The sequence below is a fragment of the Pan paniscus genome, chromosome 11, assembly GCF_029289425.2.
Source record: "Pan paniscus chromosome 11, NHGRI_mPanPan1-v2.0_pri, whole genome shotgun sequence".
In the NCBI taxonomy this organism is placed as follows: Eukaryota; Metazoa; Chordata; class Mammalia; order Primates; family Hominidae; genus Pan; species Pan paniscus.
This window is the reverse complement of record NC_073260.2, coordinates 51,587,315-51,610,028: the sequence shown is the minus strand read 5'-3', so window position 1 is coordinate 51,610,028 and position 22,714 is coordinate 51,587,315. Positions and strand designations below refer to the sequence as shown.

The following is a 22,714-nucleotide window of genomic DNA, read 5'->3' as shown; positions in this document are numbered from 1 at the left end:
ACTGTAGAGTCTTCCTTCACTAGACAGCTCAAGATTTCCAACTAGAAAAGTGGCAATCCATTGTTTCTAGAAAACAAATATTAAGAAATAGAGGAAAAATCCAGAAATTAAAGAAAAACAGACTGTTTCTGGCTTAGTAGCATCATCTAACGGCGAGCAGGGGCACTGCAGCCCCTGGACGCACCTTCCTGGCGATGATGGTCACGTCCTTTTTCTTTTGTATGAGATGGGGATCATGGGCTGAGCAGATGCCCCAAAGGTGTCTGCCATGCTGTATGCAGGAATGCTGAGGTTTCATGCAAAAGCGTATGTTGGGATCACTTGACGGGGTGCATGGAAAGTATCCTAGCAGAGTTTTGCTAGTAGAGAATGTGCCCTCCACTAGTACTCTAGAGTCACAGCCCAGATCCTAGCCTTCGGGTGGAGGTGCCGCCCTATGAACGGCCATCAGACTGTCCTATTGTTCAGAGACTCCTTTCGTCCTTACTACTTCATCTCAGGCCTGTGAGGATCTCTACCAAGCAGAGCAAGCCCATAAATAAATAGCTTTGTGCTCACCAATGCATCAGTGGCGCTGAAATAACTGTGCAGTGGACACCACTCTCCCTCCCTCTGGGTCTTTCAGCTGCTCTGTGTGTCCACGCTGTTGTGTGCCCTGAAAGAACTTTGAGATTTGCTGAAAGGTCTCCAGCTGCAATTTCAGACCATGTGGGTAACTCAAATGTCTAACATTTAAATATGGCTGAAAGGGGTCGACTGCTGGGCTGGATGGTGGCAGAAGTAGCAGGCTTTCCCTTGGATCTCTTTACAGGGCAGAGATGACTCCTTACAAATGGCACCAGTAATCCCTCTGCCTCCTGATACCCATCTAACAGAAAAGTGCACCCTGCTCATAAGAAAACCCCAGGCCACATTTGTCTTATGTGACCCTGGTCTCTGGCTACAGCTGACTTGACACAAACTAAGACAATCAGATTTTTTTTCTTCTGGAACTTGCTGTGAGACACAGAGACACAGTGGACTGGATGACAATGCTGGGATGTGAAGGATGTGTCCTCGAGGCTAGGAAGGCAGTAGGTGCTGGATTTCATGAGAGTCCCCTGAAATATTCCAACAAATTCCCTTTCTGCTTCAGTCAAAGTGAATGGGTTTCTGTTACCTACAGCAAAGTTGGCCTTGAGTACAACAACAGATATTACAATTAACATTTTGCAAATGAAGAAAGGGAGACTCAGAGAGGTTAAAAATGTTGCCAAGCTCAATCTACCCCAGTCAGGATAGCATAGATTATGCTGCAGCAATAAATAAGCCAGAAACCCCAGTGGCTTAGTACAGCAAAGGTTTGTTTCTCCTTCCCATGCCAGGCTGATAGCAACAGGGTAAGTGGCTCAGGCCTCCAGGCTCCTGCTGAGTTGTGACCCTGTCTCTAAATGCATGGCTTCAGAGGTGGCTCAGAAGGGAAGAGAGAGGATGAAGGATTGAGCATTGGGTGTAATTCTACCCCCACTCCATTTGACAAAACCCCTGGCCCTCAACAAAAAGCAAGAGAGGCTGGGAAATGTAGTCTTCCGATGGGCCCAGGAAGAGAAATGGGTGTGGGGAGACTGATCTCCACCAGCCTCTCACACAGCTGGGATGGGCAGAGGCAGAACCTGGCCTAAGGCCACCCTGACCCCAGCATAAGGCATCTCGCCAGCACTGGTGCCAGCGGCCTTCTCTGCAGCTCACCAGGACTCCACTCTCCATCATCAGCATCTCCATCCACCTCACTCCAGCTGTGGCTGCCACAAGGAGTCCTTGCACCTCATGGCAGCACCTCAGTGCTTCAGGGACCAAAGGATGCATCTCTTTTTATTTTTCTTTTATTTTTAGTTTTTTAATTTTTGTGGGTACATAATAGGTGTATATATTTATGGGGTACATGAGATGTTTTGATACAGGCATGCAATGCGTAATAATCAGATCATGAAGAATGTGGTATCCATTCCCTCAAGCATTTATCCTTTCTGTTACAAAAATCCAATTATCCTTCTTAAGTTATTTTTAAATGTACAATTACTTTATTTTTGACTATAGTCACTCTACTGTGCTATCAAATAGTAGGTCTTATTAATTCTTTGTAACTATTTTTTTATACCCATTAACTATCCCCACCCACCCCTGCCAATCCCCTCCCACTACCTTTCCTAGCCTCTGGCAACCATTCTTCTGCTCTCTATGCCCATCAGCTCAATTGTTTTGATTTTTAGATCCCATGAATAAGTGAGAAAATGCCACGTTTGTCTTTCTGTGCCTGGCTTGTTGCACTTAACATAATGACCTCCAGTTCCATCCACATTGTTGCAAATGACAGAATCTCATTCCTTTTTATGGCTGAATAGTACTCCATTGTGTATATGCACCACATTTTCTTTACCCTTTCATCTATTGATGGACACTTAGGTTTCCTCCAAATCTTAGTTATTGTGAACAGTGCTGCAGTAAACTGGGGAGTGCAGATTTCTCTTCAATATACTGATTTCCTTTCTTTTGTGTATATACCCAGCAGTGGGATCACTGATTTGTACGGTAGCTCTATTTGTAGTTTTATGGGGAACCTCCTAACTGTTCTCCATAGTGGCTTTATTAATTTATATTTCCACCAATGGTGTATGAGAGTTTACTTTTCTCTAGATTTATACTCATGTACACAGAAAATGCTGAAGATTCCACCAAAAAAACCTGTTAAGATAAATGAATTCAGTAAAGTTGCAGGATACAGAGACAAAATACAGAAATCGGCAGCACTTGTATACACTAATAATGGACTATCTGAAAAGAAAATGTAGAAAAAGATTCCATAGAAAATAGCCACAAAAAAACGAGATGCCTAAAAATAAATTTAACTAGGAGCTGAAAGATCTCTGGTCTGAAAAGTATAAAACATTGGTGAAAGAAATTAAGCGGATGCAAATAAATGGAAAGATATCCTGTGTTCTTGCATTAGAAAAACTAATATTTTTAAGACGCCAGTCCTAACCAAAGCTATCTATAGATTCAATGAAATCTCTATCAAAATACCAGTGACACTCTTCACAGAGATAGGAAAAACAATCCTAAAACTCATATGGAACCAAAAAAGACCCCAAATAGACAAAGCAGTCTGGAGAAGAAGAAAAAGAAAGTAAGCTCCAAACATCATACTGCCTGACTTCAAAATACACAATACACTACAAAGTTATAATAACCTAAACAGGATGGCATTAGCATAAAGAAAGACAAATAGACCAAAGGGACAGAACAGAAAGCCCAGAAATAACTCCATGCATCTACAGCCAACTGATTTTTGGCAAAGTGCCAAGAGCACACATTGCAAACAGGACAGACTCTTCAACAAATGGTGCTTGGAAAACGGGATGTGCACACACAGAATGAAACTGGATTTCTATCCTTCACCAGATAGAAAAATAAACTCAAATGGATTAAAGACACAAATATAAGACCCCAAAATATGAAACTACTAGAGGAAAACAGCAGAAATGCTTTAAGACATTGGCCTGAGCAAGATTATTTTGAACATGACTCCAAAAGAGAATTGAAGCTGCTGAAGCCCTGCTTCCTATGAAATCTCCCACCTACTTGAGGGATTCAAGAAGTCCTGAATTTATCCATGTTGCTATGAGGCCAGATATCATTACAGAAACTGTAGTGGAGGTGTCAACTGAGGGGTCTGAACCAATGGATACCTCTCCTATTCCTACATCACCAGATAGCCATGAACCAATGAAAAGGAAAAAAATTGGCTGTAAACCAAAGACCCAACAATCACCAATTTCCAGTGGGTCTCCTGAGTCAGGTATAAAAAAAAAGATGAGAGAAGGAAAAGGAAACATAATATATTTGTGGGAGTTTCTTTTAGATCTACTTAAAGATAAAAATATTTGTCCCCTCTATATTAAATGGATTCAGAGAGAAAAAGGCATATTCAGGCTGGTGGATTCAAAGGCTGTCTCCAAGTTTTGGGGAAAGTATAAGAACAAACCAAACATGAACTATGAAACTATGGAATGAGCTTTGAGATTCTATTACCAAAGGGGAATTACTGCAAAGCTACCAAAAGGGAAGTCTTGCAAAGGTTGAAGGACAGAGGCTTGTATATCAGTTTAAGGATATGCCCAAAAACATAGTGGTCACAGATGATGACAGAAGTGAAATCTGTAATGAAAATTTAGCAGGAGCTACTGATAAAAAATCATTGGAACGAGTGTCACTGTCGGCAGAAAGTCTCCTGAAAGCAGCATCCTCTGTTTGTGATAGAAAAAAATTCATCCCCCATAAACTTCTCCAGAGCAGAGAAAAGTGTAGCTAGAGTCGTGAATATCACTTCCCCTGGTCACGATGCTTCATGCAGGTTTCCAACTACCACTGCATCTGTATCAGCAACAGCAGCTCCAAGGACAGTTTGTGTGGCAATGCAAGTACCTGTTGTAATGACATCATTGGGTCAGAACATTTCAACTGTGGCAGTTCAGTCAGTTAATGCAGGTGCACCATTACTAACCAGCACTAATCCAACAACAGCGACCTCTCCAAAGGTAGTCATTCAGATAATCCCTACTATGATGACAGCTTCTACTGAAAACCAAGAAAAAATCATCATGCAGCCTGTCAAAATTATTACCATCCCAGCTACACAGTTTGACTTTGTCAACTGCAGACAAAGTCAAATTTAACTGGATCAGGAAGCATTAACATTGTTGGAACACCATTGGCTGTGAGAGCACTTACCCTTGTTTGTTTCAATAGCCCATGGTACACCTGTAATGAGACTCTCAGTGCCTACTCAGCAGGCATCTGGCCAGACTCCTCCTCTAGTTATCAGTTTGGTCATAAAGGGGCCAGAGGTTAACTCAGAAGCAGTGGCAAGAACGCAAGAACATGATGTGAAAACTTTGCAGCTGAAAGAAGAAAAGCCGGCAGATGGAAATGAGACAGTTACCCACGTAGTGGTTGTCAGTGTACCTTCAGCTATTGCCCCTTCCTGTAACTATGAAAATGATGGACTAGTTACATGTGAGAAATAAAATAGCAGCTCCACCATGTGCTTCAGGCTGTTAGTGGTAGTAGTGACATAAACATTTGCAAGGGAAGTCATCAAGAAAAGCCAAAGAGGACTTTAAGACATTTTTAATGCCTATAAGAAAACAATTGGCCAGGCACGGTGGCTCACAATCCCAGCACTTTGGGAGGCTGAGGCAGGTGGGTCACCTGAGGTCAGGAGTTTGAGACCAGCTTGGCCAACATGGTGAAACCCTGTCTCTACTAAAAATACAAAAAATAGCCAGGCATGGTGGTGGGCACCTGTAATTCCAGCTACTTGGGAGGCTGAGACATGAGAATCACTTGAACCCAGGAGGAGGAGGTTGCAGTGAGCCAAGATCGTGCCATTGCACTCCAGCCTGGGCAACAAGAGTGAAACTCCAACTCAAAAAAAAAGAAAAAGAAAAAAAGAGAAAAAGAAAACAATCAAACTTACTGGAAATAAATTACCTGTCTCATGTTTCAGTGGGAAATGAACTACGTATTAAGATGCTGACAGAAAACTGCCTCTTACAGAAACAACTGAACCCGTCAATCAAAAGAATTGAAAGCAGCTCACTATGAGATCAAGTTACACTAAGACTTGGAACACTAACATTCTGTAAGAGGTTATGTAGTTTTCAGTGGGGAGGGGTTGGGATGAGTGATCTCATTGTTACGTGTAGCAATTTTTGATGCATTTTATACGCATCCCAGCAATTATTACTGTGTTTGCACAATAATCACCTAACTGGTGCTAAGTGAAGACCCTGCTAATAGAGGTATTTTAGAATGTGAATTGAAGAATGGATCCAAAAACTTCAGAAAGAGGATAGCAAAAGAAAATCTAGTGATATATATATACACATATATATACATATTATATATACTATATATCACTATATATATACACATATATACATATATATGTATATACATATATATCACTATATAGTGATATATATAGTGATATATATCACTATATAGTGATATCACTATATACATCACTATATAGTGATATATATAGTGATATCACTATATAGTGATATAGATATATACATCACTATGTAGTGATATATATAGTGATATAGATATATACATCACTATATAGTGATATATAGTGATATAGATATATTTATCACTATATATATCACTAGATATGTATCACTATATGTACACACACACATATATATACATATATATATATATCTTATAGCTTAAGCTAATTTAAAACAAAGCCCTCAGACTTTTTGTTTTCTTTCTTAAAATAAGCTAATGGCTTGTTCGTGTAAAGCTTTTTTATTAAAAGAAAAAATGTAAAAATCTTGTACCTAGCACAGTATTGTTATAGAATTTACATGTAACATTTTATATGGTAGTTTAAGTCTGTCAGTTTCTTAACTGTGGACAAATTAACAAATGGCTTTGGCCTTTTGCTGTAACATGCCTGTGTCACTCATTCAGCCCTGGCATTTGTGCAGATATATCAGTTTCAGTTCTACTGTCTCTAGGAAGTTTAGGCTCAGCATGAATTTTTGTCAGGTAGCTCTAATACCTGGAGCTTTTCTTTCTTTCTTTCTTTCTTTCTTTCTTTCTTTCTTTCTTTCTTTCTTTCTTTCTTTCCTTCCTCTCTTTTTTCTTTTTCTTTCTTTTCTTTCTTTCTTTCTCTCTCTCTCTCCTTCCTTCCTTCCTCCCTTCCTTCCTTCCTTCTTACAAACAGAAATACTAGATATAGCAATCCCACTATTGGGTGTATATTCAGATAAAATTAAATCAGTATGCTGAAGAAATATTTGCGCTCCCATGATTATTGTAGTACTATTCACAATAGCCAAGAAATGAAATCAATCTAAGTGTCTATCAATGCATACATAGACTGTTACAAATGTGGTATATACACAGAATGGAATCCTATTCAGCCACTAAAAACAATGAAACCCTTTAATTTCCAACAACATAAGTGACCCTGGAAGACATTATACTAAATGAAATAAGCCGGACACAGAAAGACAAATATCACACGATCTTACTTATATGTGGAATCTAAAAGGTTGATCTCATAGAAGTAGAAAATAAAACAGTGGTTGCCAGAGACTGGGGAGGGAGTGGTTAACAGGTACAAAAGTATGATTAGATAGCAGGAATGAGCTCTGGTGGCCTATTGTACAGCAGAGTGGCTATAGTTTTCAATAATGTATATTCCAAAATAACTGAAAGAGAGGCGTTTACATGTTATCACTACAAAGAAATGATAAATGTTTCAGGTGATGGTATGCTAATTACCCTGAACTGATTAACACACTGTGTATACATGTTTTGATATATCACTTCGTATCGCGTAAATATCTATAAATATTATGTATCAATTAAAATTTTTGAAAGAGCTGGACATGCCCTCCTAAATGAAATTAATGATCCAGTAGTGGGTTGCAACTTATATTTTGAGAAATACTGATTAGTGTTATCACAATAATCATGAAAAGCAGTGAAAGCTAAAATAATGAAAGAAGTCACCACCAAGCCATGGTGCTGGGAGGTGAGAAAGAAGAGGGAGGACAGCTGCTTTTCATCACATGCTCTTCACTCATTTAACTCGTTGTTATGTGAATTCATTGATTTGATAAAAATGAAAAGTACAACAAAAAAGTTAAGCAAGCAAGAAAGGCCTTTAATTCTTTTCCTGGTTCAAGTTGTTCCTGTTGTGGTTTCCACAGCCCTGATTCAGTTCCCTGGGATAAGAGCCTGCCCCTGGGTTGGAGACCCAGCACCTGACCCTCACCTACTCCTGATCTCTTTCAGCAATGATGTATCTCTGTCATATCCAAACTCGCCTCCAGCTGGTTCAGGAACATTCATGATGTCCGCATGGAAGCCAGCAGGACAACTTGGAGTGGGTTCTTCAGCTTGTCACCAAAGGCTGGGGGCAGAGAATGAATTATTTCAGGAGGCGGATCCTGCTACCTGGCTGACTTTACTACCCAGGTGAGGAGGGCATGCTGGCCTCATGCCCAGGCCATCTCTCCAGTTGGAGGACAGGGCCACAAACACCTCCAGCACGGCTTTGGGGAGGCCCAGCTCCAACATGATGCTGCAGTTCCTCACACTATGTTCTCACAGTCTGGGTATAGGTTTTTTATGCTTATGGAGGCTGCAGGCCAGAAAGAACTCAAGGGAGCCCTTGCACAGGGCATCGTGTACCTCCCAGCCTTGGCCTTCTCTCTCCAGCCTTTCCACTGCATTTTCCTTTTCTGCAACACCCTGCAGCATTCCAGGAAGAAGGTATAAGAGGTGAGGATTCCTCCTGATGCCAGTATTTGATCTGTGCTATGCTTGGAACTGTGTGAGTCCAAGCTTTGTTTTTAAGGGCAGAGCCTGAGTAGAACATGAGGCAATTCTGCAACAGACACAGTGACGATGATGGACCATTGTGTCTGTGGCTGTGATTTCAGTGGAGCCCTTCTTTTGCTATTGCTGGGGCAGTTTGCCATTGCTGGAAAACAAGGGGTGCACACAGGGTCACCAGCCAGCCTAGACCAGAGTTGAAAGCTACCAAAGCCACTGTGTCAGCCATAGGCCAAGGACTGATGCAAAACCCTTCCTCCTCCTAGACCTTGATGGGAGACAGTGTAGAAGCCAAGACATCCTGGAGAGACAGGGGCCAGCATCTGGGCTCCACCTGCAAGCTTAGAGCCAGGTGCAAAGATGGGAATCTGCTGTAGTTGGGAGAGAGAGGAGAGTCAGGACCTCACCTTTTGAGAAAGCTCCTCAGCAGCCCACACTTGAGAGAGTCCATAAGGCTGCTTTTCTTGGAACCTGAGTGGCCAAAAAGCCTGAGCTTGATTCTTGAGAGCAGGTTCTGCATGGGTCAGGGCTATTAGATGAAGAGTCCTCAATGCATATCCTGAGCATGGATGAGAAAAAGCCAGTTAGTGACAACAACAACAACAACAAAAAGTTTCAGATGACTATTCTCATGGTCCGTAACCCCCGGTCTGCAATTATTACTAATGTTGTAGATATGTTTATTTCTGTCTCTAATAAATTGTTTTAAAACTTCAGATAAAATTGATATAACAAGAAGTGCAAGCCAGAACGATCAGGCAAGAGAAAGAAATAATAGGCATCCAAATAAGAAAAGAAGAAGTCAAACTATATGATTCTACACCTAGAAAATCCTAAGGACTCCACCAAAAGAATCCTGAACTAATAAATGCTTTTGATATAGTTTAAGGATATAATACAAATGTATAAAATAAGTAGCATTTCTATTTAACAAAAACAAGCCGAAAACCCAATAAAGCAAGCAATCCCATTTACAATAGTCAAAAACAAATAAATAAATATGGAAGAATACATCTAACCATGAAGGTAAAAGATCTCTACAAGAACTACAAAACACTGCTGAAAGAAATCAGAGATGACACAAACAAATGGAAAAACTTTCCATGCTCATTAATTTGAAGAATCAATATTGATAAAATGGCCATACTGCCCAAAGCAATCTATGGATTCAATACTATTCCTATCAAGCTATCAACAACATTTTTCACAGAACTAGGAAAAACTATTCTAAAATTTATATGGAACTAATAAAGGGCCCGAATAGCTAAAGCAATCCTGAGCAAAGAGAACAAAGCCAGGGGCATCATGCTACCAGACTTCACATTATACTGTAAGGCTACAGTAACCAAAACAGCATGGTACTGGCACAAAAACAGACATGCAGACCAATGGAACAGAATAGAGAAACCAAGAATAAAGCTGAACACCTACAGTCATATGATCTTCAACAAAGTTGACAAAAATAAGCAAAGAGGAAAGGACTCCCTAGTCAATAAGTGTTCTTGAGATATCTGGCTAGCCGTATACTGAAGACTGAAACCGGACCCCTACCTTTCACCATATACAAAAAGTAACCACTATGGATTAAAGATTCACATGTAAGACCTCAGAATATAAGAACCCTAGAAGAAAACCTAGAAAAGAACGTTCTGGACATCAGCACTGGCAAAGAATTTACGACTATATCCTCAAAAGCAATTGCAACAAATGCAAAAATTGACAAGTGGGACCTAATTAAACAAAAGTGCTTATGCACAGTAAAAGAACTATCAACAGAGCAAACAGACAACCTACAGAATGGGAGAAAATATTTGCAAACTAAGCATCTGACAAAGCCCTAATATCCAGAATCTATAAGGAATGTAAACAATTGAACAAGACAAAATTAAAAACCAAATAGCCTCATCAAGAAATGGGCAAAAGACATTAACAGACACTTCTCAAAAGAAGACATGCAAGTGGCCAGCAAAAATGAAAAAATTACTAACCACCAGAGTAATGCAACATTACTAATCATTAGAGAAATGCAATTTTTCACACCTTTTCACTTTCAGAACCCAGTACAGCTATTGAAGCCTTACAGCTCATGGGGCCTCTCTATGACTGGGAACTCTTAAGAGTTTTAACTCTCAGCCTTGCTCACACTGGGCCTCAAGCAATTTGTCAGTTGCACTTTGCTTTCCCCACCCAGTTGCCTGTTCCTGTGGAGGTCTCTACCTGTGGGTTTCTGAGGCTGTAACTTGTGATTTTTAGTATTACTCTGTCTCTCCAATTATGGGGTCGTGGTTTGCTCCATGACTTCACTTGCCTGAGGGGTCTAAGAAGAATCGTTGATTTTTCACGCATGTTTTCCTTGTCCAGCCACCCAAGAGTATGTCCTTCTCTTGGGCATAAGATCTGACATTATATTTAGGTGTTAATGTGTGGTGAAGAGTGGATCCAGCTGGCATGCTCACAATGACCAAATTGTGTTGATCATATTTTAATCCAATACATTGCTCCACTATTAACTTGCAAATAAATGACACATTTGCTTTCTAGACATATTCCAGGAAGGCCAAAGAAACTGGCTTCTTATCGATATGGAATAAGTCCCCTGGTGAATTTCTTTTAGGATAGACCAAAGCTGATCTAGAACATAATCTTTACATACTTGGATCCTTCCCACTAGACAAGAAAGAACATCTGGGCTGAAAGGCTCCATTAGAAGAGCAATGTGGGATGGTGCTATGCTGGCAACTGGTAGTCCCTGCCCTACATCTTTGTCGAGGACTGGAGCCCGGAGTGGGCCATGGTCAACTTACATGTTGAAGTGAAGACCTACTTCTAGGTGTGCATGTGCTTATTACAGATATGCCAGGTGCTAAGTACCCCAGGACTACAGTAAAAATAAGAATACATGCTGTATCCACGATCAGGAGGCACACAAGCCCGAGCGCCAGCTGTGGAATCGCACAGCCCGGGTTCAAAGCCTGGCTGGGCCATGACCACCTGAATGACCTGCAGAAAGGTCTTAGGTACATTTGTGAAAAGAAGTGGAGATCCCGCCTGCCAGGAAGGGATGTGGTAAGGGGCAGCATCCAGTCAGGTCAGGGCACCGCGTCCTCTCCTTGGAAACCTTCGTAGCGGGGCTGGTGGCCCTAGTGGCCAGGGTGGCCATGTAGAAGGTGGGCCTGGCTCCAGGCGGCATAGAGGCACTGGAGCAGCCCTGGGGTAGCCTGGTAGCATCCGGGTGGCCCCATGCTCGGCTTCCAGCAGGTTCTGGCCCTGTAACCCAGGGGACAGGGCCGGCCAATACAGGGCCACTGGGTGCCAAGGCAGCGCCCAGGCCAGGCGCCAGGCGGGAAGGGCTCTGACATGTCAGCCCGCATACCCCACAGCCCCACAGAGGGACCCATCCGAGGCCACACACCTGCCCCCAGCAGCAGGATGTCCCCAGGTGTTAGAGAGTCCTGCTGGGCCCGGCGGAGGCAGGCGTGGTGGGGGTGGGGCTCTCTCTTTTGCCCTTTTACCCCTCTGGTAGGCGCCCTAGGGCGGGGGTGCTGCCGCGCGCTTCGGCGCGCCCTGGTTCTGTCACCAGCCCCACTGGGACGTCACAATCGCTCAGCCGTCCAGTGGGCGCCTGGAGAAAGAGAAGTGGGCGACTACGGAGCAGCGTCTCCATTACTGACCGTTTTCTCGCCATTGTACCCACACAACTTGCTCTAAATGGGCAATTTATTAAGTATATTTTGTCCCTGTTCCCGCCACAGGCCCCTGCCGGGCCGTCGCCCACAAGCTCCCATAGCCCGTGAGTCCTCTCAGCCTGGCCCGGCTCACCCTGTGGCGCCCACGTCTACCCCGGGCCCTTTCCGATTCCTCTTTAACCCTCAGCACAGTCGCGGGCCTTCTCCAGTCAGCTTCTACAGCGCGCCTAGGAGACCGTGTCCTCTCCCGCCAGACACGGGCGCCCCCCTGGGGGTCCTGCCTGCTGTGGGCTGCGGGCTCCCCTCAAGGAAGAAACCCGTGCTGTCTAGTGGCAACTCCATGATGTTGGGACACCCCAGCTCGGTGAGGATCCCTCCTCCCAGCAGCAAGTTCACTCTCCAACTGCCTTCACCACGTGAGCAGGTGGCTGGGGCTAGGAAGCTGATTCCGATCCCAGCCAGGCCGCCGAATAAGACCAAGGTGAGGACCCAAGAAAAGCCCAGAGCAGTGATAGAGGAGGAGGGTCAGGTAGAGACCCAGGAGCAGGAGGACAAGAAAAGCCCCCTCTCTCGGCAGGACATCCGCTTCCAGGGCCCTGGAGACCCAGGGAGACCTCAGTTCCTTCAGGTGCAGTCCGGGGCCCCTAGAGGGAAATGTTTATCCCAATTGCTTGATAGAAAATAACTTGACTGACAAGGCCCAGGCGTCTCCAGTGGGTTCCTGCTGGGAAGGCCATGTTGTCCCCAGCTCACACAGCCCAGCTGGAGGGGTCCTTCCCCTTAAGAAGCCTGACCCATCTCCAACAGTGCTCCTTGATCCCGCCCGGGGCTGTTTCCTGCTGCCAGAGAAGGTGGCCCAGGAAGTGCAGGATAAAGACCACCTGCTCAGCTCCCCAGGCTTGCTGATGTTGGGGAAGAGCCTTCAGCTCTTGCATCAAGGAAATCTTTTCCACCCAGAGCTGCCAGCCACAGGCCCCGCAAATAAATTGTCAGTTACAACTTCTGCCGCTGGCCTCTACCCTACAATTAATTGATATGGGATAGAGCTGAGTTGCAGTTAGACCTTCCAGGAACAACGTTTACAGTCATATTTGATGAGTTCTGAGCAGAAGTTCTTATTCTGGATTTTGGGAATTCTCTGGGGGATTCTTGGGTAGACTTCAGGGCATCTGTAAACCCTCTAAACATGTAATGTGTATGTAACATGTATGTTTATCTGCATTTTTCTGGGAAGTGTGTTGATAAATTTCATTAGATTCCTTATGGTGTCTATGATCCCTAATCAGATGCTGAAGCTAAAAGTCAGACGCAGCCTGTGGCAAATAAAACACACAGATGGCTCATGGTGAATGATGGGTGTGAGGCCAGAGGGGAAGGACAGTAAGAAACACCAGTCACATAATTTCGGCCTTCTCCTTCAAACCTACCACAGCCTGGAGGCTCACTCAAAGGAAACAGAGCTGGTTTCTCTTCCCCTGCCCACCACACAGACTTGCCAAGGAGCAGCAGTGCAGTAGCCAAACAGCAGGCGTGAGAGGAGAGAGCTCCTCCTGCTCCCTGACTGGATGCACAGCCAGTGGACAAAGGAGAATTCCCTTGCCCTGAGGGCTCTTCTTGTTGCCTGGGTACATGAAGATTTCTCTGTAGACCAAGATGTGGTGCATATCCACCACCATAGAGCTCACATACCTGACCCCATAGGGAGCACTGCTGTCCTACAAGGCAGAAAGAGAAGAGATAAAATTCAGTGGCCTTCATGATTAGTCAGTAACTGCTCTGGGGTCACACATCCAGTTGGGGTGACCTCTACATTCCTGACCCCCTATCCTCCACCCACTAGTGTAGAAATTGAAAAGATTATACAATTGTGCATTTCATTCATTATGAGCCCCTCAAATGTCAACATGTGATTGGACTTATTAAATGTAGGACTACTTAAAGTAAGAGACAATATCCTGTAGCAATCTTAAGAGAGCAGCTAAACAAATAAAGAGAAAGAAAGAAAAGAAGAAAGAAACAAAAGAAAGGGAAAGGAAAGGAAGAAAGAAAGAGAAAGAAAGAAAAAAGAAAGAGAGAAAGAAAAGAAAGAAAGAGAAAGATAGAAAGAAAGTCTATATGAACAACCGTTGTTTGGTAGCTCCTTGAAGTTCCTGCTTGAATCACTATGGTTCACAATAGTTTTAGCTTTCTGAGAAGCAGACTTCCTTAAATAATGACTACTCTTCTCTTACTGCATGCAGTGTTTATACATGGCAAAATCTTAAACACCTTTAGCAATTATTTAAAGAAATAAAACAATTTATTTGTAAACTGCGATTTCACTACTCATACATGTAATAAAAAGGATGTTTGACCAGAGAGAAATATGTCAAAGGTCATGATGTTCCTTAGAGTAGGTATAAGAGGTAAGTCATGACAATATGATTACGTTGCTCCCTGAGGCAGGTTTGGTTTTCCCCATTCAGTGATCCATCTATGATTTCTTTCTCTAATCTGATAATTCTCTGACAGTGCACAGGGAGACAGCAAATTCCTTAGGGCAGCCATCAAGTGTTTTGTGTTCCAAAAATATTTGGGGTTAACTCAGCATGGTATCAGTCATGAGTAATGACAAACAAAGTAAGCTTCAAAATTAGTACTTTGGCAAAATAACCTTTCCAGGCTTTAAAGACCTGAACACAACTAGACTGAGTAATGGATCAAGAACAGAGTAAATGCCAGTAAGATCAAATGTGAACTGATGTCCTCTCAAGGTGTTTTGGTTAGAAACTGTGTGTGTGTGTGTGTGTGTGTGTGTGTGTGTGACCAACAAATCATTAAAATAAGTTAAGATGGAAACCAAGCCTGGGAAATCTCTGAACAAAGCCAATGAGGCCTCCTAAGGGACCTCAACCTTCCGTGATTTGCAGACATAAGTGAAACCTAACTTGAAGTATTTCTTGTAAATGCCTACACAATACTACAGCACTTGGTCCCTGTAGGCTTATCGCACACTGAATTATTCTTTTTTTGTTGTAATGTCTTGCCACTCCAACCAGACTGCAGCTTCCTGGAGATGGGACCATGTTCCTTATTTGCCAGTCACGGGTGCTGAGTAAATATCCTGCCTTTCCTCTTGTTATGATGGAAGTGGTGTCCGACTGCTACCTAAAGCCCATCCTCTTCTTGTCTTCTTGACCACAGGGTGGTCCATGAGACAGGGCCAGTCCGACCTGAGCACCCCTCAGTCTCCTGGTCTCTCCTGGGGCCCCAGCCTGGCCACGCCTGCTTGCAATGCAGCCTTGGGTGCCCACAGAGGGTACCTCCTAGGGCCCCACATCATAGCTCCTGTGCTGGCAAACCATACCTGACCAGCAGAGAGCTCCAGCAGAGTAGCCCCACAGACATACACCAACCTGCTAATGCCCTCCCCCCATTGCAGTCTCCCCTGTGCTGCTTTGCCTGCACACACTTGCCCACAGCCACCCCCCCATATGGCTTTGCCAGAGCATATGTGTATGGGTAGACCTTGCCCCCACTAATGCCCCACCCCTGTGCCAAGCTACCACCAGCCTGAAACTAGGCATGGAGAATAATGGACACACATCCACCCTGAGTGGTCACTGCCACCCAGAGGAACACACACAGAGGACACACACACTCCTGCACCCACCAGCACCCCACCCACATGCTAACACCATCACCAGTGCAAACACATGTAAGACGCCAGCTGGGGTGCCCTTCCTCCTGACACCATGCTGCCTCTGCCACTGCTGTGAACACCTGCACAGAGGCCGGCAACCTAGCACCCACTAGCACCCCACCACAGTGGACAAGCATGCACCCCGCCACAGCGCCACTGCCACTGCTGCTGGCACATGCAAATGAGGACAGATTCCACTGCCACCACCCTATGAAGCGCTTTGGCTGGCACCACCCATACAAGTGTTGTGACCAGCTATCTGGGAGAACCTCCATACCTCCAGCACAGTGGATTCCTAACCTCAAGGAGACAGGGAACAAAGTCAGCCCAGTAGAAGTCCAGAATTAGAGCATGCAGTCCAGAAGTTGGGAACTGAGCTTTGACCCCCTAAAATCTTCCAGAAACAAAGCCAGTCCACTGAACCCACCTTGTACCACAATCAAACCCTCAAGGTTATCAAATAGGATAAAGGAAAAAAAAAACCCATCCAAAGGACAGAACTTCAAAGACTGAAGGAACATCAGCCCACACAGATGAGAATGAATGCAAGAAAGTTGACAACTCAGAAAGCCTGTGTGCCTTCTTTCCGCCAGATGACTGCATTACCTCTCCAGCAAGGGTTCTGAACTGGGCTGAGATGACTGAAATGACAGAAATAGAATTCAGAATACAAACAGGAAGGAAGATCATCGAGATTAAGGAGAATGATCTTCCTTCTCCTAATCCAAGGATGCTAAGAATCACAACAAAACAATACAGGAGCTGACAGACTAAATAGCCAGTATGAAAAGGAATGTAATCAACCTGATAGAGCTGAAAAACACACTAATCGCAATCGCAAGTATTAATAGCACAATAGATGAAGCTGAGGAAAGAATCTCAGAGCTTGAAGACTGGCTTTCTGAAATAAGAGAGTCAGACAAGAATAAAGAAAGAAAGAATAAAAAGGAATGAAAAGAAAACCTCTGAGAAATAGAGATTATGTAAAAAGACCCAATCTATGACTCATTAATGTCTCTGAAAGAGATGGAGAGAATGGTGGAAAACACATTTTGGGTTATCACCCATGAGAACTTCACCAGCTGAGCTAGAGAGGCCAATAGAAAATTCAGGAAATGCAGGGAACCCTAGTAAGATACTTCACAAGAAGATCATCCACAAGACACATAATCATCAGATTCTCCAAGCTTGAAATGAAAGAAAAAATGTTAAAAGCAGCTAGAGAGAAGGGTCAAGTCACCTACAAAGGGAAGCCCATCAAACTAACAATGGACCTCTCAGCAGAGGTCCATTTCCCATGAGTCACAGGGAATGATCAACATTCTTAAAAGAAACTCCAACCAAGACTTTCATATCTAGCCAAACTAAACTTCATCGGCAAAGGAGAATAAGATCCTTTGCAGAAAAGCAAATACTAAGGGAATTCATTACCACTAGACCTGTCATCTCTAGGAACTCTGATTTTATAGATCACATCTGGCATTGCACCAGGTGGAATTTGTGAAAAATGTAAGGAACTATTACTGCTAATTAGGCAAGCCTAATGCTCTAACAATTGTCAAAAACAAAAATGAGAACACAAAATACCAAACCCCTGAAGCAGTGTTTTCTCATTCGTTTCCTCCCTCCATTCCCCTTCCAGCAGATTCCTGAAAACAGCCTGATACATATTCCTCTTCCCTTCCAGATATAGAATTGTGTGTTCTTCACCTGGGCTTTTGTCCTGCCCATACCCAGCAGGCACACAGCCCATAAAGCAGGAAAAGGAACCAAGGTGAAGGAGGCAGAAACTCCGCAGCCAGCAAGGAGGAGGTGCTATCTCCCTGCAGGTTAGGCAGCCCTAAGCCCTGCAACCCCAGTGTGTGGGAGGTGAGGGTTCTTCCCCATTTGATTGTTTCCAAGCAGGGTCACGTTGTGGTTAATGGTATGGGTTGGCAGCCAGAATGCTTGGGTTTGAATCCTGGCTCAGCCACTTACCTTGGATAAGTAATTGAACCCCTCTGTGCCTTATCTTCCCCATCTGTACCTGCCTCCAAGAGTTGTTATGAGAATAAAGGAGTTAATACGTGTAAAACACTTAAAACAGGGCTTACCACATATTAATCACCCAGTAAATGTTAACTATTATTATTAAATCCAACTCATAGTTACAATGAAGATCATTATATTATACTGTCCTCTAGTTGCATCCCTTGAAACCACACTACAGGCAGGAAATTACCAAGTCTTCGGGTATTGTAGTTACCTAGCACTTTATTGGATCCAAGACGAAACGCCTTGGCCTGACTTAACAGTGAAGACTAAGGTGAGGATCCACAATTCTATTTTACCAGAAATCCTACTTCTAGGAATACCTTCTAAGGGAATTTTCAGATCAGCAAAGATGAGGTACAAAGGGGCTCACTGCAATATTTTTTTATGGAGTGAAAAGCTGGACACAGACTAAGTGTAGAACAACCTGAGAATGATTAAATACGTTATGGTACAGCAATGTGCTTTTGAAGAATTTTTAATAACTAGGAAATACTCATGAAGTAGATGTAAGTAGAAATGCAGGTTTAAAACTGTATTTATAAGTGGATTACATTTGATAACTATGTAAGCACATTTGCAAGAAAACAAAACCTAGACAGATGTATGATGATGTTCACAGTGGGGTTACTGAGAGTGAAGAAACTTACACATGGTTTTTGTTTACATTTTATTTTTTTGGCACCTTCCATGTGTTACACATGAACAAACACAATTCTTATATTTGGAGAAAACGTTAAGTCATGAAACCAAAACACTTAAATACAGAAAGAATCTTTCAGAAGACACACAGTGAACTACCAGGAACAGAGATAGAACTTATATCCCTAAATTCCTAGTTTTTAAGCCCAGAATGACTCCACGTAACAGATGGAGGTGTTGCTACTCTTCAACTTACCTTTGCTCTGGAAAGGAAAGCTGTGAGAAATCTCTCAGTTAAGGATAGATAGATAGATAGATAGATAGATAGATAGATAGATAGACAGATAGATAGAAAGGAGGATGGATGGATACATACATACATACATACATACATACATAGACAGGAGGGAGGGAGGGATGAAGGGATATAAGAATGGGTGGATGGATGGATGGATGGATAACTATAGATGGGCATAACTTGAGGGAGGAGAGCAAGAGCCTCTGAAGGTGCAGGTTACAATTTGGCCTTGACTAATCACGGCCATTCATTTTCACAACACTGGGGAGATGTTGGCTCCTTGGCCCACATATGCTTGTTAAGAGAGTGTTCTGAGAAAGCCACAGTTTTAGCAGACAAAGCCCAGGAAAGTTTCACCAGAGAGTTCTCCACCACAGCAATGCTCTGCTCATTCCTCTCATTAATTTAATAAACAAGGGAATTTTGCAAGAGTTTTAATGGAATATAATTACAGCCCTGATTTGGCTCCTTCTGGCTTCTTTTTGTTTTCTAGTATTAAAAAACCTTTAAAGGGCATCCATTTTTCTTGAGCAAATAACATAAAAAAGACTGCCTTGGCAGGGTTAAATTCCCAGGACCTTGGGTTTAGGGTTGGACTAAATGGCTGGTATAAACCCTTACAAAAGTGTCTTGAGCTCAATGGAGCTTATGTTGAGAAATAAATTTTTTTATTTTTTATTTTTATCTTTTAATTTCATTTTTTTCCATGAACTTTTTGAAGTTCTCTTGTGTAATTATTCCTTCGAAAAGCAAATGCAACTGAGTGAGTGAATCTGCAGGTTGGAGCTTAGATTAAACAAATGACTTAAGAAAGGTTCTGGCCTGAGCTCTGAATTTTGCAAGTGTGATCCCTAACTTTTGCTACAAACAATTTCTCCTGGAACAACTTAAATGTAAAGGGAAGTATTATCTTTAGAAGGTAAATTTTAGCTATAAAAGATACTGATTGCTTATGAAGAAAAGCAGAGTCTGCCATTCTCATACTGACCAGAACTATGAACAGTGGCTCCAACCTCTTTCAGCAAGGCCCCCTGAAGCCACCACCCAAACAGGACCCCATAGAGACAACACTCTCCCTCCGACCCACCTGGGCTTTCTTCACTCACCTCATGGAATTTCTTTTTCTGCACATATTCGGTGACGGCCCTGTCAAAATACTTAGCATTGCCCTCATTCAGGCTGTAAATCTTTCCTTTCTTACTAATCTTGACATCTTTTTCCACCAGTACAAACTCACCGAGAGCCTAGAGAGATGAAGAGAGATGCCAGGAAGAAGAGAGATGCCAGGAAACAGAAGCCCACAGAATCATGAGAAGAAGGGGGCCTGCTGGCAGAGCTGGGGCCTAGCTGTGGTCACTCTGGAGCCTGCCCCGTGGTGTTTTTATGAGTGGTGGAAAGAACAGTGACGATATGGAGCCCACAAAGGAAGCTCAAGCAGTAACATAGCAAGAGGGAAGACAATTCAAAGGGAAGAGGCCCATGGTCTTCTTTCTTTTTCTTTGTGATTTCTACTGTCAGGGAGGCTCCTTATTTATAAAGAACATGACTGTGTTTATCTCCCAAGTTCTCACCCCCAGATTAATGTTTTCAGAAAGACTTGGGCCATCAACAGTTAGAGGAGAAGTTGCACTGATGTGTGAGGGATGCATTTTGACAATTTGTGGTCCAGTTATTTCATTTATGTTAATGATTCAATCTCAGAAACCATTAAAAGTTTCTGGTATCCCAACTACTCTTACCTGGGGAAAAGAGGAGGTTCTTTCAATTGGAAACTGTGTTCACCTGGCATAAAGAAAAAGTTGGCAAAATCTAAAGGAATCCTCAGACTTATTAATAAAATTGTGCCCAGTCCCTCTTATAGCCACCATGGTCAATACCTGCAGGGCATCCCTCAGACACCCCTTTATCTAGTTCTGGTGACATCAGTCACTAAAAGTGTGATCAGCTCACAACAGACACCACCTTAAATGCTGATGTCTCTCTAAGTCACTAGGGGTAAAGTCAGGGCCTGAAACCAGATTCATTTTCATTAATGTTCAAGATTTTCAGAAAGTGAGAAACTCCAAAATGACAGCTTACAGCTAACAGCTAGCCCAGAGGTTCCCAAGGAACATCAGAGATATTCCCAGAATATAAAGAAGGAAGGCCATGCTGTCCATGTCTGAAATAAGATAGTGACTAGGAGACTCAACAACTACACATTCCTCTCTTCTGCTAACAAGACTGACAACTGCTTCTTTACCAATGACTTCACTTTAATCTCCCTGGCTCCTAACTAAAAATTATTAAGATAACTAATCATTAATTGCACCCACTTCCAGGCAATATCCAATCCAGACTGACCCTCTGTTCCTAAAACCCTCTTTAGAATCACCAAGCAAAACCCCGTGGTTCCTCTGCAGTGCACTCCCCCTGCCCAGTAAATCGAACTTCTTTTTATTACAGGCATGCACGTGATGGTTTTTGTCTCATGAGTTTTAACTCTCTGTGGACATCTGTTGCTTTGGAGCAGACCAGCCTTGAGTTCCACTTCTGAAAAGTGCCCTGACATCCCTTAAAGAGTGGGATGTCAGTCTAGAAAGATCCGTATCTGGGCCTCTTCTAGACCAAGGCCAGGCACGTGCCTTAGCTTAAAAATTATATACCCCTCCATGGGATTTGAAACCTGAGAGACAGGCACAGCACTGGAGTTGGTGTCCAGGACAGAGTGGCCGTGTTGCAGGACTACTGCCATGCTTTCTGCTTCCTGGTCCTCTAGCCCTGCCCGTTCCTAGCCAAGGTCCTCTGCTTTCCCAATGAAACGAGAAAAGTTCCCTTATCCCCCTCGGCCCTTATGCCCCCTGGGCCCTGCGTGTAAAATGGAGCCTGGAGGAGCTGACCTGGCCCTGCCTGTCAGGACTGCCCCAATTACACACCTGGATTCTTGGCAGGCCCCTATGCCCCCTGGGTGGAAGGATACTGAAAACGCTCTTTGTCTACAATTGGATCCTTGCCCCACCTGCCCACCAAGGCCTCTGAAGCCCACCAGCACATGGCTAGGACCCTTCTCTGACCCCACTGGGCACCTGAGGGATGGCACTGCTTGTGAGGGCTCTCCCTCCCCAAGGCCAGGCCCAAGCCCCTCTGCCAGGACCCTGCCTCTCTAGAAGTGAAACCTTGCGTGGTACAGGCAGCTGTCCACTTATGGACCAGGCCAGCTCCGTGGCTGTAACCTGATAAGATAAAAAGTCCACATGCCCAGTTCTGGCCCGCCAGGCTCACAAAGCCCCTGCCTCCTGCCTTGCCAGTGCCAGAAGCCACAGTAGTCAGTGCTGTGTTATTTTTCTAGATATCATTCCTTAGGAACCAAGGCCCAAGGCACCAGATGATTTTGGTGTATCTTGACTCACATCTGCAAATTTGCAGGCCTCCTTTCCCTTCAAAACTTAGCCCATGTTGGGGCAGGTCAAGAAGACAGTGCCTTACAGACCAGTGCATCTGTAGGAGAAGAGAGAAGATGGCTGAGGGACAGGGAGTGCCTTCCTCACTCAGAGGCTGGATGGAGCAGATGAGCCTCCACGGGGCGAGACTCTGCAGCAAGACACACAGGCAGAGCTGCTGGAGAGGAGCGGTGCCAGGCAGGGCCCTAACCTCAGTTCACCTCGGGAGGAGGGGAAGAGGGAGAGGGCCAGGTGCCCTCCTTCCCAGCTCAGTCTCCCAGCGCCTGCATGCCCCCCAGGGAGAGCCATGGAGGGCTGAGGCCCGGCTGCCCCACATCAAAGAGAGCTGGGACCCTGATGCAGCGCTTCCGGATCACAGGACGGTGGGTCAGGAGGACGCAAACCCTACCATCACCACATAGCCAGAGCCATGTCCATCCAGCGACACGCTACCACTTATGACCTGAGTCCCTGAGCCTCAAATCTAACCTCCCTTCTCTCTCTCTCACACACACACACACACACACACACACACATATACACATACACACAACCT

The 22,714-nt window shown here is 43.9% G+C and overlaps 1 protein-coding gene and 1 pseudogene across 1 annotated transcript; both read left to right on the top strand.

The window, feature by feature from the left end:
* The first annotated feature begins 1,277 nt into the window (after positions 1 to 1,277).
* LOC100991664 (ETS-related transcription factor Elf-2-like) lies at positions 1,278 to 5,820 on the top strand (annotated as a pseudogene).
* A 6,185-nt stretch (positions 5,821 to 12,005) lies between these two features.
* On the top strand, positions 12,006 to 20,590 carry LOC129393070 (nuclear pore-associated protein 1-like). The gene is made up of 3 exons (XM_055091823.1): positions 12,006 to 12,567; positions 17,456 to 17,597; positions 19,966 to 20,590. Exons 1-2 carry the CDS (start codon positions 12,109 to 12,111, stop codon positions 17,459 to 17,461), a joined length of 465 nt encoding a protein of 154 aa, XP_054947798.1. The 5' UTR covers positions 12,006 to 12,108; the 3' UTR covers positions 17,462 to 17,597; positions 19,966 to 20,590.
* The last annotated feature ends 2,124 nt before the right edge of the window (positions 20,591 to 22,714 follow it).